The sequence below is a fragment of the Cavia porcellus genome, unplaced genomic scaffold, assembly GCF_034190915.1.
Source record: "Cavia porcellus strain 051 isolate PalLab524CR breed Dunkin Hartley unplaced genomic scaffold, mCavPor4.1 scaffold_8, whole genome shotgun sequence".
Taxonomy (NCBI): Eukaryota; Metazoa; Chordata; class Mammalia; order Rodentia; family Caviidae; genus Cavia; species Cavia porcellus.
Window position 1 is genome coordinate 34,017,154 of NW_026947491.1, and position 19,978 is coordinate 34,037,131.

The 19,978-nt window shown below is 44.8% G+C and overlaps 1 protein-coding gene across 9 annotated transcripts in view; it reads right to left on the reverse strand.

The window, feature by feature from the left end:
• The window catches only part of Prickle1 (prickle planar cell polarity protein 1), a 95,983-nt gene that overhangs the window by 4,171 nt on the left and 71,834 nt on the right, over positions 1 to 19,978 (reverse strand). For 2 of the 9 annotated variants that reach the window (XM_005006512.3, XM_013159378.2), the window contains exons 2-6: positions 6,111 to 6,296; positions 4,194 to 4,307; positions 3,470 to 3,607; positions 2,682 to 2,885; positions 700 to 886 (exon numbers count right to left, since the gene is read on the reverse strand). In XM_005006512.3, the coding sequence (XP_005006569.1) occupies positions 700 to 886; positions 2,682 to 2,885; positions 3,470 to 3,607; positions 4,194 to 4,307; positions 6,111 to 6,242 (775 nt within the window). In that variant the 5' untranslated portion in view covers positions 6,243 to 6,296. Of the gene's footprint in view, positions 1 to 699; positions 887 to 2,681; positions 2,886 to 3,469; positions 3,608 to 4,193; positions 4,308 to 6,110; positions 6,297 to 13,499; positions 13,646 to 14,686; positions 14,894 to 14,922; positions 15,056 to 19,978 lie in introns of those variants that run through there. The other 7 variants (XM_003475855.5, XM_023567575.2, XM_023567574.2 and 4 more) reach the window with 6 other exon arrangements.

Consider the following 19,978-nt stretch of genomic DNA (forward strand, 5'->3'; position numbering starts at 1 on the left):
TGATCATTTACAAGCATTCCAAGGGGTAAAAATGAAGGTCAGCAAACACACACATTCCTAGGTACGCTCAGACGAAGGGAATGCTCTGCCTTGGATTTCAGTTCTCTTACCAGTGTCCTAGTCACAGCCTATTTAATGCCACGATTTTTGTGTTTTTTTATTGGCAATTTTGCTGTTCAAGATGGCCCCTATGAATAATGCTGAGGTGCTACCTGGTGTTGCCAAGGTGCAAAGCTGTGATGTGTCAATAAACTACTAATTGTACGGTGACAGTGCTGTTGGCTGTGAATTCAGTGTTAATCCATAACTGGAACAGTGGTGTACAGATGGGTTGATTAAAAACGTGGCTCGGGTCAAAGCTCAGTTTAGAGCGCTAGCCTGGCCCCTGGGAGACACGGGTTGTCCCCAGCATAGGGGGCACTGTGGGTGTGTGATCTTCTAGAGAGAAGCTCACTGGAAACTTCACTCTGTATCTCTCCAGGGAGCAACCTTTCACTGTTCATGGGTGCGGCACTCACCAGGGCACATAATGAGAATGGGCTGTGTATCAAAACTCACTCAACAAAAACATTTAAGACCCATACATTTCACTGCATGTAAATCAGACCTTCGTGTTTTTTTAAAAATGGAAAAACAAGGCTGAGGGTAGACTGAAGGATGGCTACATGACCAGCAGGCAGATCTGGACCGTGCACTCACCAATATGCTCCCCACAGGTCTCACAGTATTCGGCATAGAGAGACTCGAAACAGCCACAGCAGAAGGGGCGCCCATCCTTCATGATGTACCTCTGCCCTCCCAGGGCCGTCTCACACTCAAGGCAGCAGAAGTGTTTCATGTGCCAGTGGCGACCCTCCGCTTCTGTGCACTCATCGGCAAAAATAATCTGTAAGCATAGGGTACAGGTAAACTAACTTAAACTCTTCCACTGGACAAGCAATTTTAGGATTCCAAGCAGCTGACAGGCAGTGGCTCTTCAATCTGAAGGCTAACCTTGTTTTTATAGCCACAGGCTTAACTCTTGGGTTAGCTACAAAACAAGAGCAGGAACTGAGGGCTGCAAAAAAATAAAATACCTAACTTTTTGCTTAACTTGGAAAAGCCAGGTATTGTAGCACACACAAAATACCTAACTTTTTGCTTAACTTGGAAAAGCCAGGTATTGTAGCACATACCTGTAATCCTAGCATTCTGGGAGGCTGAGGTAGGAAGATATCAAGTGTGATGCCAACCTGGGGAACTTAATTTAGTGAGACATTGTCTTAAAATAGAAATGTATTGGGGGGGGGCTGGGGATTTAGCTCAGCAGTGTAAGTGCCTGCCTTTCAAGTGCGCGGTCATGAGTTCGATCCCTGGTACCGATAAAAAAAAAAGAAAAAGACAAAAAAAAAAAGAAGAAATGTATTGGGGGTGTGATTCAGTGCAAAGGTCCTGGGTTCAGTCCTCAGTACTCCCAGGTAAGGGCAGCGGGGACTGGGAAAAAACATGTATATAGGGGCTGGGGATTTAGCTCAGCGGCATAAGCGCCTGCCTTGGAAGCAGGCAGTCGTGAGTTCGATCCCCGGTACCGATAAAAATGAAAAAGACCAAAAAAAAAAAAAAAAAAAAAAAACATGTATATATTGGAGGTAATACATTGGTTCTATTTTTGCTCTCTTGTAACACTTTGGTGGCATAATTCACAACACATTAACCTTGAAATATTTTAGTGGTCTGAGTGTTCTAGTAAGAACAAAACTAAAAGGTCTGTAGAGCTATTGCAGTTTTAGATGGTGAGATTCTGTAAACAGCACTTATATAGATAGAAATTTCATCTGACCTGGTGGCTATCTCTAGTGTTTATTTCAAGAAAGTATTCAAACAGCATACCTTTGAAAAACAAGAAATCTGTGAAATTAAAATTTATAATTTAGCTAAGCATGGTAAGTGTACTGATATCAGTTGAAGCAGAGATATATGCTGAGATACTGTCTCCAAAAGAAATCTGAAATTTTACTATCACTGAGTGAAGGAGACTAAGGACATCACAGAGGAACCTGCACTAGATCTTGGAACAGAAAAAGAACATCAGTACCAGAAATGGGGAGATATACTCTACGGTTCAGCATTGGTCTTGTATCAGTATTGATTTCTTAGTTTTGATACATGCACCAAGATGTCACATCTGAGAAAACCAAAAAAAGGGTAAAGGAATTCTGTATCTCTTCAACATTTCTGTAAGTTTAAAGTTACATTAAAATAAGTTTAAGAAAAAGAAATATCCTTTCGCATCTTCTTTTCACATGCCCCAGGAGATGACCACTGTTCTCTTGCTGTGTGTCTGTGTATGCCTTTCCTGAGTATATACACGCATGTACTCTCTACTGGTTTTCCTCTCTCTGTATTTAACAAAAATAAGATCATCTACTACATACTCTGCTGCAACTTGCTTTTCTCCCTCCATCTCGTTAAGGATGCCACTATACTTGGGAAAGCACACAAGATATCTAGTGACCTCTCTTACTAGTTACGGGATTATTCCACTGTATCAGAGTACAAAGTGATCTTAAAATACACATGCACAATAAAAATCTGGAGACACACATATTTGCTTAGCTGTGAAAAGTGCAATACTGGCTTACTATCAACTTTTTTTCCAACATCAAGATAAGAACTTTTTAAAAAAATTTTTTTTTTATTACCTCATCACATGCCGAGCACCGGGGCTTGAGCAGTTCTGCATGGTGCCTGCCACAGTGAATTTTTCCATCCTGATAAAAATAGATGAGGTCGACTAGCAGCTCGTTACACGTGAAGCAGACAAAGCAGGATGGGTGCCAGCATACACCAGGGCCAGCCCGGGAGGCGAACACTGCGACCTCCCCTCCATTTATCTTCATTCCACACTGCAAACGGATTTGCTTGGTTAAATCAGCCTTTCTTCCTTCCTTTTTTTTTTTTTTTTTTTTTTTTTGCGGTACTGGGGATCGAACTCATGACCTCGTGCTTATAATCAGCCTTAATGGCTGGAGTCTGAGCATTTCCTACTTTTGAGCAAGAAAGTTTTTACCTCCTCCTATTAGTGACTAGATGGCTCTTTAATACTAGATTATTGAGATTCTCAATTGCAGCAAACATGCTCTGATGGACCACTACACTGGACTGTTTCTGAGTCCAGTTTCATCTGACCCACACAATTGCAGCTCTCCTGAGCCAGTCTCCTGCTGGATACATTTCCCATGCAGAGCTGGCATTAAGGACCTGGATGTCTTCATCATGCTCCTGCAGTGTTTAAATACTGCATGCTTTCACCTGATGTTTACATAGGGGCAGCGTGACTCCACTGTCACACAGCGGCACAACCATTTACAGATATAAATCACTATAATGTAAGAGGCTAGGCTGTCTTTTGTGTTTCTTGGAGGTTTGGAGGCTACTGTCTCCTAGCCCCACCCACGTTATCCCACACCGCTCATCCTAGAAAGGCTACCTGCTCACACATGGTGTGCATCACTGCCCTGGACAAAAGTTTAATCGTTCCCCTTCCAAGTGCTTCCTTCTTTCGCTGAGCACTGAACACCTGCAGTTCTTTCTTCTCCTCTTCAGTCAATGACTGGCAGTACCGCACCTGCACAGAAAGGGAGAAGCAGCCCATGCTGGAGTGCAATCTTCTATCCCTTTCTTTTACTTTCGGAATAAAAGAGAAAATTTAGCTGCCCTGCCTCATGGACCCCCAGTTTTAACAAAGACATCATACTTAATGTTGCCCTCTTGTAGGAAAGGGGAAGTGTCGCCTGAAGAAACAGCCTTGTTGTATTTTTTAGAATATGAAATGTTTAAACCCTTTGCAGAAAGATGCTGAAAAAACTTAAGATACTACCCTTCCCAACAGGATTGAAACTTGTTAATTGCCACTTTTATCCTACTTTCTGCATCTACTTCTGGCTAAGCATCCACATGGGGCTAGAGGAGATGGGGTGCTTGGGAATCTGTGGGCCCTGGTGATCACTGGGTGGCTGCAAACACTATAAAAACTAACATACATTAAGTTTATTATACCAGTGCCCTTTCTCCTCTACAAGAATGGGAAGCTGTATTCTCAGGTCACATTTTCAGAGAAAGAGGTTGGGTCAGCAAGGAGCTGGGGTTTAAGAAAAGCATCTTCATGCTTACCATGTACTTCTTTCTAATTAGCCTCCTTCCTCTTACCTTACCTCATTATCATGTGGTGGCAACTGGTATAAAAGCTGTTTAATCCGGTGTTTCTCTCCAGGGCTGTTAACATAGGGAACCTTTTCCTCTGGCAAGCATGCAAAGTAGAGCTGGATCTGAATAAAGGACACAGAGAATGACATCAGTAACAGAACCTGCGCCTCGTAGCTCACGTGGTCTTTACCTTCCCCATGGTACAGGTTTTAGCTTCTAGAAGCTAATGAGAAAACCAGCTGAGCCAACTTGGCAGAACTGCAGACATGCAGAAAACCAGCATCCAGCTGTTAAACTGCTCCTCAGGAATGCAATTTGTAATGACAGGGACATCATAAATGATGTGCCATAAAAGATGCACATTTAATGTTACTTTTCCTCAGCCAGTCTTTCAAGGGTCAGGCAAGGGGGTCAGCCTGAGTCCAAGCAAGTTGTGCAGTCGCCACACAGGCTGTGTGACACTCCTGAATCCAACCACTATACAGATTTCTCTTGCTCTTTAAATTTTACATGTTACAGAGACAAAAGATGTTCTGTAGAGTCTCCCCAATCAGGTCTGTTCTACATTTTACTTAGCATCTTTGGGTGCTGATTTCCAATACACAGAGTCAGTTTTTCCAAGGAGGTGAGAAAGGAGCCATTTTGAACTGTGCTTGGCTTGCCTAGAATTTAAATTTTTTTTCTGTTGTCTTTCTGTAATATCCCTTAATGAGTACAGTAAAAGTTACTACAGTGAGTAAAAGGAATGAAAGTGATTCCAAGGGAAAAAGATGGATGAAGGATTTTGGACCTGTCTGCTTTAGTGTCTGTATCAAAGGAAAGCTGCCCAACTAAGATATAAGAAGGGGTGCTTTTTAGCAAGTAGTTTGTCAGAATAATGCCATTGCTCCCCTGCCCCTCACCTATAAGCTTTGACTCTGTAAGCTTTTTACAGTTACGAACACTTAATAAATACCACCTGTGTATGCAGACATTTTGTATGGGACTGAAGGAAGAATACCTTATCCTCAAAGGAGTCCCGGGCCACAGGACACAGATGTAAGCACATCCAATCTTCTCTTTCAAAAAATGTTTTGTCCTGTACTAACAGCTATTGCCAGGGATTTCCAACAAGTTAATTATTATAAGGATATTGGAAAAATACAAGTAACCTTATATAGATTGTTCTTGTCTTCCTTAAGATAATTAAATTAATGTTTTCCAGTCCCCCTTTGGAGGGTCAGATTTGGGTTTAGTTATCAAAGGTTGAATTCTAGGCAGTACCACCTCAGTGGATTCTTACGGCTTTGCATCTTTCTTCCAAGCAAAAGCATTCCTGAGAATTGGCCTGGGAACGAAAGTTTGAAGATCTTGTTATCACTAAAGTTTTAAGGTAAATTTCACTCACTGTCTGCTGGGTGACTAGAAAACCACATAACAAATGTACGTGCACTGCGCTGGATCTCATCTATCATGAGGGCAGAAGTGGCACCACTGACATTAAGTAGGACCTTAAAAAGGAAACATTCAAACCCACCCCAAGACGTGTGAGGACAGAGGAGGGTGGTTTGTCAGTGTTGCACTGCTATTCCGTGTACAGCTTTTTCAGTTTGTCTTTATTATGTGTTTGGTTTTGTTTTGTGAGATAGGGTCCTCACTGTGTAGTTCAGGCTGGCCTCCAACTCATGGCAGTTCTCCTGCCTCAGCCTTCCAAGTGCTAGGGTGGCGGGTGTGTGCTACCACACCCAGCTGATCTATGTGTTTTTAAAACCATGTTCTAAGGGGCTGGGGATTTAGCTCAGTGGCATAAGCGCCTGCCTTGAAAGCAGGCAGTCTTGAGTTCGATCCCTGGTACTGGTAAAAACGAAAAAGAAGAAGAAAAAAAAAAAACCATGTTCTAAACTCTCAAATCACTCTAAAAACCACAACAGGATGACAGGTCCTACCTGCTCGGGTCTGAGGCCTGGGGGTACCCAGGCATATTCCTCAAGGGCGCAGCCAGAGTCATCATCAGATGTGGAACTTCTCTGACACCCAAAGGCCAGTTTGCTCATTTTGGGCTCCATCTCCAAAGGCATAGTAATAAAATTAAACACTGGGTTTCTCAGTTCCAGGTCATCCAGTCGAGGCTGCTGTGGACAATACAAGAGAAAACAATTTACCAACAAGAAGAATTCTTCTAGGGCTTTTATTAGATGCCTTTTGCCTATCACAGGGTCCAGAGAAAGTAGAAATTTACTATATCACCACATTCTGGTCCTCAGGGCTACTTAGGGATATACAGTTTAGAAATGGCTTTTACCAGCTCAGTTCTTCAAAAATTGTCATCAAAGCTCATTTAAGCTGCATATAAAAGGGATCCCTCTCCGCATACTACTCACTGGAAGAGTACTCAGGAAAACTGCTTTGTTGACTTCCTAACTTGCCTACAAGTGAAGACTCCACGAACTCATAGGTACTGTGGGGAGGATGTGCTGGGTTGGGCCATCTGCCTAGATTCACTGCCATAAAGAATGGCTGCAGAACCCTGCTCAGCTCCCCAGTTTGCCACTGAGGCAGTGCCACCTGCTGAGAATGGATCCCTGGGCCATACTGCTTAGGTTTCAGACTTCTAATCGTGATACTTTTACCCTTAGTTTATATGTTAAATGGAAACAGCACAGTTAATCCTTATATAGCACATTAAGTCCTCAAGCTTCAATAAGGGGCTTAAGTCAGCCAGACACTCGTCAACAAACAGTAACTGAATACAGCATTAGATTCAAATAAAATCCAGCTTGGTGACTATTCATGTTTAACTGCATTATAAGCCAGCATTCACTGAAAAGAAATGTAGTACCTACTGTGTGTGAAATGCCCTAGGCCAAGCCCACTGCTGGGCAAAGTAGATCTTCCTCTGAATGAAAAGCAGCCTTCGAGGAAGAGCAATAAAAGGCATCATGACAACATTCCCTTCCCTAAGCCTCAGCAACTCTGCTGTCACCTGGATCGTCCTCTAAGTGTCTTCTGAGTCTCAAAAATCACCCAAAAGAACAAAGAAAAAAGAACTTTTAGAATCAGGTGGAACTTTTCATATCTGCCCCCCACCATGACACAAAGCAAATTATAATTAATTCAACTCAATCATTTTAGAGGAAGGATGGGTGGGGAAAATGAGGTACTTTCCAGGGTTACACAGCTTCCCCTCAGGTTCTTTTGCCTTATTAAAAATCTTCCCATTTGCTTAAATGCAAAGGAAAAGGCAGTAAATAAAATAATTTCAGCCCAAGATAGTCATTTTCCAGCAACTATTTCCATGCCAACCCTACTTACTATTAGAAAGTGTTGCCTATTAAAATATGATTATCAAAATGTAATAGTTCTTTTATAAATTAAAATACACTTAAATAATTCTAATAGTTCACAAACAGTAGGCCAAGCATCTCATGGCTGTAGTCTTTCCTTAAAGTAGGAGCAATGCCACACTGTAGATATTATTCTAACTAATAAGTTTAACTTTCATCCACCCTGAACAAAGAAGACCTCATTTCCTATACTACCACACAGAGGTTGTGACCCTTCAAACAAGCTGTTTCACACAGGTGCAATTCATGTCTTAGGAAAGGCTTTCTAAACATAGGCACATTCCTCTAGCTCGGCAATAAAAAAGGATGTGTTAATGAAAGTCAGAAAATATCTTGGGTCTAAGTCTTTCCCATTTGTTTTAAAAAAACAACCCCCACTTGTGAACCAGAGGCAAAGACTAATTACTAACTCAAAAGCGCCCACCAGAACTCGTGTCTTCAATGCAATTTAATCTGATTCATGAAATCTGAATATCTGTCCCTTGCCTAATCTGGCTGGGAAGAGATACTATATCGTGTACTCTGCAGGTTTACAAAGGATATAACTAGTAAGTAGAACCTAAAAATTTAATGTAACTATATATAGCATGCAACACGAGAAAACACTGTACATTATAGCAAACCATGGATTTTTCCAAGCTAGCACAAAGATAGATTGTCAGAGATCTGAGTGTCACACTGTATTCCTTGATTAGCCTTTTGTGGAAAATGTAAATTGCCATCTGGATCAAGGTAAGTCAACACCAGCACTAGTTGCTGACATGGATGTGACTGGCGCTGGCCACACATCAAACCTGTGACCCTCACATGTCCATTTGGTCCTTTCAACTAACTATACTGAAGACTGTCACTGACCAAAGAGTACAACCTTAGGAACAAGAGTGACACAAACATTTTCATCATAAACATGGCATTCAGCTGTGTTGGATATTACTTTTAAAGATCACATATTCCTTCGGAGACTAGCCTGGTGCTATTATGACTTTGCACCCCATATGCAGCAACCCAGTGGAGGTGGTACCTGACTTAGATAAGGAACTGAGCCTCAGAGTAATCTGCCTCAGGATCCATTGTCCAAGGCCAGTAGGTTAAAAGCAGGACAGGGCAATTTGTGATTCCAGTGACCACAGTCTGACCCCATATTGCCTCCTAAGGGTAGCATCGGATCAAGCCAGTTTTTTTTCTTTGGTGACTGGTGGAGCCACCACAGTACAATCCAGCTGCAGAGGAGTCAGCCATCCATCCACAGGGCCGTGGAAGACATACCTTCCAGGATTCTGAAACCTCACTGGCCTCATGAATTCACTGGTTACAGTCTGTTCTCAGACAACATTTTATTTTTCCTTTATATTAGAGGAGCTGACCAAAAATGAAGCATGAAGAATGAGTTACACAGCCTGGCCTCCACCTGGACCAAGTCATGGTAAGAGATGCTGTGTCACCACAAGCTGCTTTTCTTTACCTGGTGACACAAACACTTGCACTTGGATTTTCCTCATGTTAAGGTTTTCTACGCATGCCAGCAGACCTAGATAGCGTTGCCCTAGATGACAACACTAAAAAGTTAAAACAAAAAGATAGAGCAAAGCATGGTTCCATTAAGTTTCACACATGCCACTGAGGCATTCACATTGCTGTGTAGTATTTACTCTGACAACACAGATGAAGGGGTGGCCTGGCCATAACAATACCATCTGAGCCTCTTATTTGGTCTGCCAAAATACCACCTTGTAGGTTGAGGTAGGAGGCCCTAGAGAAGCAGATCAAATGCAGAAAGTCAGCTGCCTTCATTTTCAGCTCATCTCTTCAGGTAGTTGAAGTTAAATGACAGGACAGGCTTATAAAACAGAATTATTCAAACTGGGGACTGTGTAAAATGTTTTATCGTCATACCTTTTCTTCTGCAGAAGACGACTGTCCGCAGATGGACAATCATGGCCCTACCTTGAGCCCTCCACTTTGTTTATTCTTTATAATTTTGATTAATTTCAAATTTCAGCAAAGTTGCAACAGTAAAAGGCACTGTCATATACCCTGCACCTAGACTCACAGTGACTCCGCTCACTCATCTGTCTGCTTTATCACCAGCATCTTCCTCCCCCAGTTCCTTGTAGGCCCCATTCGAGTAATGTCTTACATTCTCTTATAACTATAGTTACATATGTTCTTTTAAACACATTTAATTAATAGCAAGCTGTCTGCAAGGACTAGGGGTATGGCTCACTGACAAAGTTGCTGCTTAGCACGAAAACCTTGGGTCTGATCCCCAACACCACCCCTTGTATCCCCCAAACAGTGCAACCTATGTGCAAAGCAGGTTAGAAAGCTGAAAACAGAACAAAAAGCCAAAATTGTATAAACCATCATTATTCTGTGGCTTCCTTAAGACAAGTTTACTGTCCTGAAGTGCTATAATAAACAGAATTACCCCAGTCATGAGTGAATGACAAGGCTGCGTGAACCAACCCTGCACCAGGTTTGGACATAAACTAACAGAAGACCTATCTTTCTGTTGTGTCTTTATACTTGTGTATGTAAATAAATCTCATAATACAGGGAAAAGACAGTAAGACCATGATCAGGAATGGATTGGTTCAGGTCCAAGCAGGATCTGACCATCTGGGAAGTGTGTAGTTGAACAAAACCTTCGCTGACCAGCAACACACCTGGATAGCACTGAGGTCTAGCACCAAGAACACAGATTTGAATTTAATTCAAGCAAGCTGAATGCAGTGCAGACACTGTTTTGACTAAATGCACCAAGTAAAAAATTAATAACAAAAAGGGCATAGATAGGGATGTGAGAAGCTTTCAGTTGGTAGAGTGGGATATTTTTTTCTTAGGATTGTCACAAGGGTATTCTATAGAAACCATGCCATAGACAATGGACCTTCTATTTCTCTCATCCTTTCTTCCCCTCTTCTTGAAAAGTTACTTCTTACCATTTGAAAAGAATCAAAACACAGTTTGCAGGTGTGACTTCTCAATCATTGTAAAATTGTCAAGAGAGCACCTGACCCAGGGAGAAGAGGAGGCAGAGGACAACACGGATGCCGAGCATTTAGTGAGCTCAGCCCTGCAGTCCTCACACTTACACAAGTTACTAAGCATCCAGAGACCTAGTTTGTTTGTTTGTTTTCAGGGTACCAGGGATTGAACTCATGACCTTGTGCTTACCAGACAAGCAGGGAGCTAAATCCCCAGGCCCTAGAGACCTAGTTCTTTTAAAGTAGCAACTACCTTACTTCCTGAAAGTACAGGTAAGAAGAGTTTTAAGACAGAAAAAAAAAAAAATTACATGCATGTAAAGAAACAGTTCCCACTGCAGTTATTACTGCAGCTGGCACTGACTTTGCATTGTGACAAACAGGTTTCCTTCAGAATAGGAACAACCTGTGAAACACAAATGAAGGCCAACAGGGACACTCACTGGGTTCCATCTTTTTTAGCTCAGGAGTGTCCTGGCCTCCTGAAAGGGAAAGGATATTGCCCAATTACAGGCCACCATTCCTAACACACCCACACACAGTGCACACACACAGTGGGTGTGTGACAGTCCACACAGGATAGCAGTTCTCTCCAGCAGTAGTCTCTGCTGGAGAGATTGTAAACACCTTATATGTGCTTCGTTGTGGGGGACACCTGTTCCCCAAATTACAGCATGGCCTCATTTATCCAATATGACAGCATAAGGAGGGGCTCCTTGTGAAATTTACTTTCTTAATTTATTCGCTCCATTCATTGATCTTTATATTTAAAAGTCACTGTGGACGGGTTCTGGGCAATCAAAAAGGCAAATTACATTTTGCCATTAAACGGCCAGGATGTTAAAAATATGTAGCCACTGTGATAAAAAACATTTCCAAATTCCACGGTATATTTCCATGTTTTAATAGGATCACATGCGCCAATTAAATGTGCAATTTAGCCTTTGTCTGATCCCTTGTTTTCATTTTGAGCACAGTGGAAAGAGTACTGGCTGTAGGACTCAGGAAACTTGAGTTTGAATCCAGCGCATGTGACCTGGCCGGGTTCCTCACCTGGAATAGGAGGGGGTTCAGGGCTACTTCATAACATGGAGCTGTTGTTCAGAGTCTCAGCCCCTGACCCACAACTTTCTATAGGTTTTCCTGCCTCCTTGCTTTTGTGTTTGGATTCCTGCTGTTTGTCTTTTAGGAAGTAGCCTTTCCCTTTTGCCAACAACCAGCCAATTCCAAGCCTTTTTAAAAAATGTGTTGCTCCAATATTTAGACAACTAACCATTGAAAAAAATTATCCAAAAATACATGGAGTGATCACACTGTGGGTGAGGACTTAACCATTCCTTCCATAAGCACAGAAATCACTGGTGAAATAAGATAGCTGTACAAGAAGGTGTTATTCAAATCTAAAAGCAGCTGTATTATTTTGCTGTGCTAATTTGGTTATTTGGGGAATCTCTATTTTCTGTTGCGCTGATCACTGCATCCGGAGAGGTTAAGATTATTGTTTTGACTGACCTTGACATACACATCACTGGACCTTTCTTTACTGCTTTTCCTTAGAGAGCTTAGTAAGTCAGGACAGTGTATGAACATCCAGAGGCAGTAAAGAAAAGACAGTTTCACTAGAAAACATTCTTCCAAAGAAGCAACAATACATGACAACAGTACCTCAGGTTTTTCAAGAGTTATACCTGTCAAGTGAGAGACTCTGGACTCAATGGGAAATGGTGAAAGGCACATGAGTGGGAGATGCCTGGTATTTCTGGTCTTCAAGATTAACATAGTAGTAACAGGAGAAATAGGTGCCTGGGAAGGGCCAAGTCACCCACTGTTCCTAAGGAAGCCTGAACACTGTGGCTGAGGAAAGGGACAGTACTATAACAGGAGCGGGGGTGGGGGTGGAGGGAATGAGTCACAGATAGTTTTGAGGACCAATACATAAAGATACTAGGGTAACTGTGGGTGCGAAGTAGGATTTGAGGTAGTTCAAGAGGATGAGGTCAATCAGTTACATACTGAGGTTATAACTATCAGTTAATTCTGCTGTGGTTCCTATTTTTTTTTTTTTTTGAGCAAGTCACCAAATCAAAATCATGGAGAGAGAGAGAGAGAGAGAGAGAGAGAGAGAGAGAGAATAATATTCGGTGCCTGCTGCTGAATACGCTAAGGTCATATCTCTAATTATTAGTTCTTTAGCCACTGAATTCACTCTGGTTCCTAGGTGAAGACTACTATGGCATTGTAGGATTCTCACGAAAAAGTATTTCTTGTGTGAACATGCTCAGGGAAGCTACAAGTCCTTTGATCACCAAAACCAGCACAGATGATTTGCAAAGTCAGTGTTACTGCCGTTCCCTAGGTGTCCCCTGCTGCTGAGTGTATCTTGTGGGTCACAAACTGTTCAACAACTTCTTTGTTAAACTGCTTGTTAACATGGAGACAGGGGTTTAGCTCAGCTGCTTAAGTGCCTGCTTGGCAAATTCGGGGTTGTGCCTCACCAAAAAAACCCAAAACAAACAAACACCAAACCAAACCAAACCAAAGCAAACCAAAGCAAACCAAACCAAACTGCTTGTTAACAAGGCCTTAGTGCATAGAAGATGGATCTCTCTAGAAACTACTCTTAACTCTTTCAGGCTACACATGCAGGTAAATGAAAGGACAGCAACCTGTAACATTTCCCTTTTCAATACACAAATTACAAGCTTTATGGACATGCCCATTTCCTTATGATGTCCTTGACTTAGTAATAATCTAAGTTATCAAAGCTATTGCAATCAAGATCTGAACAGTGCAAAGACCCTATGCTAAAAGTTTTCATGCCCCCAAAAAACATCCAATGTCTGTTCTCTGGAAGAGACAAGATACTGTCAACAGGGCCCAGCGCAATTTCACTGCTAGTGAAAATACTGCCCATGAATACTTCGTCCAGTGATCAGTGGCGTAAATGATAAGCCTTTTGGGATTCTCTGTACCTATTTTCCAGGTAAACCTCCATTCAACTCACATTTTGTCACCACTGAGTGGGGGCTGTCAGAATGGTGTACCACACAGTTGCCAAAAGCTATTCATTTTTCCAAGAGGAAATGTTGAATTCTTTCAAAGCATTCTAATTTCATGCAGATGCATTCCATGACAGTAAGGCAGGCTGCTTAACAAAAGGAGGAAATATGGTAACAAAGCGAGTCCCTGCCAGGGGGACGCTTCTGGGGTCAGGTTATCTGGCTGCTGCAAACCGGTGCAGAAGGACAAGCTCAGGGCGCGCGGCGCCGCTGGTGAGGGGACCGCACCGAGTACTGCCCCCACTCGCCCTTTCTTCACCACGCTGGACGCAGGTATTTTCTCCAAAGCGCGTTCCCGTCAGTCTCCCGTTGATTTTTTTTTTTTTTTTGACTTTCGAAAGTTTTCAACGGCAGCCCAAGGAAACGGCAGCCAGACTTAACTCCAATGTACACACAGACTCGGGTTTCACCCCGTCACCTGTTGGCTTCTGAACAAGACTCCTCTTTGTGAAAAGCACAGCGCTCATTTGAAACAAGTTTCCAGAGAAAACACTTCAATAAAGTGTTTGAGCAGTCACAAGACTGGTTGTGAAAACAAATTCCATACACAGCCGGGTTTAGACGGACACACACGAACGTGCAAAGCCAAGCCTTGAAAAGCGGGGCTGCAGAAGGGCAAGAGGAAAAAGATGTCACCCTTCTTGGAGAAACGCAGAGGCCACCTCTCACCCAGCCGCGAGCGGGCGCCGGAGTCCACGGGTGCTCCAGTGCCGCCCCGGACCCCGCACCCAGCGCAGCCGCGAGGGGGCGCCCGGCTGCGGGCCCGCCCCGAGGCCAGCGCGACGGCCGCGGCCCGGAGCGAGGTCCCCGGCCAGCCCCGCGCCTTGGCAAGCGCAGCCGCCTCCGCGCGGCCCTCCCCCAGCTCTGCAGGAGCCTCGCGCCTCCTCCCGCGTGGCGGCGTCGCCCCCGCAGCAGCACCCCAGCCCGGGGGCGTCCCGGGTCCCACCTGAGGCCTGCAACCGGGAGCCGCGGGCGAGGCGGACGCACAGCGGGCTTCCCGCGGCCACCGTGGCCCGCGGTTGGCGGAGGGGACCCCGGCAGCGCGGGGACTGCGGGGCCGAGCGCACGCGGGTCCCGTCCGGCAGGCAGGGGTCGCCGGCCCACCCCGCTCGGGCGCCGCGGCGATGCTCACCCAAACAGGCCTGCAGGCCCGCGGCACCCTCCGTCCCTGGCGTCCCCTCCGAGCTCTGCTCCGGTGGTCGGGTCGCCCCGTCCCGGCCACTGCAAGCCCCGCGCTCCTGCTCCTCCCTCTCCAGAGCCTCCGGGCACACAGACAAGCCCGTCTCCACTCAGCGCCCGGAGTCCGCCCGGGGCGCACAAGCTCCACAAGTAACCAGAGCCCGCAGGAAAAAAAAAAAAAAAAGTAACCGTTTCGCTTCCTGCGGATCCCGGCCGGGCTCTGCTCCCCGCTCCCGACCGCAGGAGGCGCCCGCCGGGCCAGCCCTCGCCGCCGCCTGCTTTCCAGGAACTGTCACCGCGGGCTGTGCCCCTGGCAGGTGTCCACAAGGTCCCGTGAGCGCGCAGCTCCGGGAGAAGCCACCGCGCCGTCTGGCCGGCCTCGAGCTCGAGCGCCGCCCTCCGTCCGCGCGCTGCACCCCGGAGCCTGGGGGCTGGGGCGGGGGAACGCAAACCCCCGCCCGCAGGTGCACCCCGGCCGCGGGCCAGGGAGATGTGCGAGGTGACCGCTTCGGTCACCTCTCCGCCCGCCACAGTCAGCAAATGGCCCGCAGAGCCAAGTTCTCACTCCAAAGGACTCATTAACATATGAATTCTCCCCTCAAGACTTCCTGGCTTTTAGGAGAGACTGCTGCAGCTTAGGGCAGATTTATGTTCATCCGTAAATAACAGCAAAAGTAAAGCGGGTGATAGGTCACTCAGTACGTATGCCGGTAAGGATTTCCAAAAACAGGCCGAGTGAACATCATTATTCAAACACAGGAAAATGCCCCGCACACATTCAGGCTAATCTCGCTTCTGAGATATTTATAGGTGCACTAAGAGAAAGTGGAACTTGGCTCACTCGTCTGCAGAAAAGACCAAGAGAATCCAGAAACAGGACCTCAAAGCAAGCCCAGCAAGGAATGATAGATTAGTAACAAGCAGAGGTCTGATGTCTAGTGAACTACAGCTTTTTGAGTTTCTGATGGCCTCATCACCAGGTGATGGGGATGCTAAGAGAGGGGAGAGGGATGCACAGTATTTAAAACGTGGTCAGTTTCTAAAGCGCTGTCAAATAAAAGTTACTTAAAATGACCACAGATTTATTGGATATTCGACTTTTTTAAAAGTCCTGTACCATCAGGATTCCTTGTGAGTGACTTGGAAGGTACACATTTCTATAGTATACAACCGAACAATTGCCTATTGTGATTGATTTAAAAATACACAAACAAGTTGCCAAAAACAGATCAGTCAAGTAAATATCTCTGTGGTCCATTCTGTTCTCTCAGCTGCAAAGCAAAGACAGCTGAGAAGCCAAATTTAAAAATGTGGCAAAGACCAAAAAGTTGTGGCTCTGCTTTTAAAATAGGTCGAAAACCCTGATTCAGACAATATGATTTGTAATTCAAATAAACTCTTTATCAGCTAAATGGATTCCAGTTTTCAACATGATTCTCCGAAATAATTCTAACACAGAACTCCTCTGCCTTAAAGTATGGAGATTTGGGGAGAGACTTCAAAGGTTACTATTTTTCTCTGTGGATCTGAAATTAACCACGAATTCCTGGGTCGCATTTCCTTTTCCCTACTTCATTCTGTGAGGCTTCTTTGGGGACCGTTTTGGTTAACAGTATCTGCCCAAGAAGTGTGCAATCGAGCACTCATTTCAATCAAGCCATAAACTGGTCGATCATTAAGATACCAGGAGTATCCACCCATGCTGACCTTGTTTGGGGTAACTATCAAAGGGCAGCGTCACATAAGCTGGGGTTGCAAAAGACTCCCAACGACAACCACTGCAATGCTTTTCAGTGAAGCACCGAGGAGCCTTGTGAGACTGAGTCCTCCAGGTGGTTACTTGTAAATTCTGCCTGCCACCTTTTCAATAGGCACTGTCAGCTTGCTTGTCTATTGGAAGTGTTTTTACTGATGAAACAGTTTGGAGACTGTAAAAGCTCCCAATTAACTTTCAATATGAATGCAACAGATCTCGGTTTGGTCTGAAAAGCGTCATCGCTATTGTCAAAGGGGCGTTTATGCAGAAGGCGGAGTCAGACCCCCAGCCTGCGTCCTTTTGTTTCAGCCAGGTTACATATGCACTGCCTGCAGTAACACGCACCAGCAGGAGCTGAGAGAAAACCCAGAAATTCTCAGGGCTTCATTTCCTCTATCCAGGTCCCTGCTGCCACCTCCACCGAAAGCTGCCTTTTCCAGCACCCTAGCCCAAATTAACACCCTTTCTTCCCTCTATTTGCAACATTCCTCTGCAGACCACTTAGCCTAGCCCCCATTGTGTGTTTATTAATTGGTTTGTTGTCTTCTGCCCTAAAGTCGGAAGTTGGGGCTCTGAGGGCTGTGTAACGCCTAGCATCACGCGGGGCACACAGCAGGGGAGTGCAATCAACACGAGTTAAGTGAGTAACTGATTCTCCTCAGTTACTCTCCTCAGGTCCTCACAGGCACAGCACACTGCTACAAAGCCTACTGAACTACACCATCCTTATGAAGAAGACTAGACTGAAAAAGCAGAACTATACCAAGGGCAGAGACATAAAGAGGTAGTATTTTGTTTGTCAAATGCCCACCAGCTACCCATCAGTCTGGAGGAGAGAGATATAAGTACCAGGGTATAAAGGAGAGCTGGTGCTAACCCCTGGTCCTCCTGTGTCCTGCACATGGTGACCTCGAGGTCATTTCTGTACCTGGCCTCTGGCTTTGCATTTGTTAAACATATTTCCTTTTTAGTTTTAAGGCTAAGAGTTGGTTTTGGTCACCAATGTTTGCATTTAGGACATCTAATCACCTAAATGCACTCTTTTCATAATAGATCAAAGGCTCCAATATTTATTGTGACATCTCACTCACCTAAACTGGAGGCAAATATAATAATAAACTAGAGTTGGCAAATATAATAATAAGGATGGTGACAGTTGAGGACAGCAGTTGGGTTATTTAGATAATGTACAGACAGATAAAGAATCAAGCTGGATGTGGTGGCACACACCTGTGATTCTAGCACTCAAGAGTCTGAGGAAGGAGCATCATTGTGAGTTCAAGGCCAGCCTAGGGTACATAGTGAGATCCTGTCTCAAATAAAAAGACCCCCCTAAAAATGCTCATTGCAAGTTTATGATATATTTTACTCTCTGATTTTAAACATTTCTGTGATGTCTCAGATTGACCAGTGTACCCTAGTGCATCCCTGAATGTTTGCAAACTCTAGTTACCATGAGCTGAGTCTGTAGCATCCCTGGGGAGGACCCCAGGCAGATACCAAGCTCTTCCTAGAGTTGAAAGGCATTATGGAGTTTTATAATAGGTTGCAGTTTCCCTGGGCCTCCAATTATTTTCGTTCCCCTTTGATTAAAGCAACGTGATTAGAGACCACTGGTTCCTGAACATTTTCTGTGCCCGATCCCCTTAGATGTCTCCCTCAGGTCTCCAGTCCTCCCTCCCTCTCCCTTTCAGCTCCTCCTTCAGTGAGTTAAATTCTCATTTTAAGTACCCTGGTTGCCCTGAGTTTGGGGGACACATTGCCTATTCAGTTACCAGCTCTGACACTGAGACAAAGCACTTCTCTACAGTGGTTTTTTTTTTTTTTTACTCTAAAACTGGAGTTGGGTTATTCCATGTTAGAACTGTTGAGACAACAATCCATCTCCAACTACAATAAGACTTTCAAGTATGGGGTGGTGGTGCAAACCTGTAATCTCAGCTACTCAGGAGGCTGAAGCCGGATGGTGACCTCAGCAATTTAGCAAACTCCTGTCTCATAATAAACAAAAGGTCAGTCAACTAATTTGAGGTTCAATAATTTGAGTGCTACTATTTAAAGAAATCTTGCCATGCATGGTGGTCCAGCACCTTGGAGGCTGAGGCAAGAGATGCAAAGTTCTAGCTTAGTCTGGAACTCAGCAGCCTATGAATATCATGTCGTAGAATTAAAAAAAAAAGCGGGGGGCGGGGGGCTGGGGCTGTAGCTCAATGTGAAAGCCCTGGGCTCAATCTTATTACCAAGGGGGGAAAAGGGGGAGGCACTGAATTTACTGTTTTAGGATGTGCATTTGCCCACATATATACATGTATAAGATCCATTATGAATGCAAATGATTTGCTAACTTGAAATCTCTTTAGAAAGCTGATTTCTAAATCACATACTCTACCCACCTGCAAACCAATCCCCCCAGATTCCCTATTACCAGGCTGTTCGCAGAAGCACCAGTTCTGACTGAGAAACCTGCACACCCTCCTTCTTGTCTATACTTGGTTACTAGATCACTGTCTCTAGTCCCTCCTACGTGGCAGGCTGAGGCAGGAGAATTACTTAAAACCCAGGAGTTCAAGCTCAAGCATGCTGAGAAAAGTCTCCACTGCTTCTCAAACCTCTTCACTCCAGGACATCACAGCCACGCAGCTACAGTCATTGTGTCTTTCACTTAACACCACACATCACACCATCCTCCCAAACGACCCCTCTTCAGCTTGTTCTGACACCCCTGTGGGAGAAAATCAAAGTTTTTTGCAAAAAAATTCTCTGTATTTCTAGCCCTGCCAATTCCTGGTCACACCTTACTTTAGGCTCTAGAGCTGCTTGTCTGCAACCTTAATACGCTGTTTCATGACCTGGCAGCCCATGTTTGTGGTATAAGGGAGCTCATTCAGCTTGGGGGTTTGGAGTCTTGCATTTCGTTTTGCCTTTAGTAACGGGATCGAACTCTGTGACCGTATGCCAGGCAGGCACTTACACTACTGAGCTACATTCCTGCTTCAAACTGTCGCATTGTTACTCCCTCCCTTGTCCCTCTTTCCCCACTTGTCTTCTGACCTCTACCAAGATGACTTCCCTGGTTTTTAACAGGGCTCTTGCTTTTGCTGTTAAGTCATTTATCTTTTGGGTCCCTCAGGTCAGAGCTACTACACAATATTTAACTTTCTGGTGATTCAAGTACTTCACTTGGTGTCCTGGTCTCAAGATCCACCCATTTCTCTACAGCTGCTCTGTGCTCTGTGGTGTGCACACGGCATGTTTTCTCTGTCCTCCCGTCTGTGGGGTGTATACAGACTGCTTCCATGGTGCAGCTCTTGTGACCTGTGCTGCCATGCACACAAGTGTGCCTGTGACATCGTGGTAGGATGACTCTAGCTCCTCTGGGAAGATCCCCGGAGTAGCAGAGCTGGCTGCCTCTCACTGCCAGACTTAGCTGGGGATGAGTCCAGGAACCCTTCTGAAGGGCCCACAGCCCCAGGCTTACCAGCTGCTCCT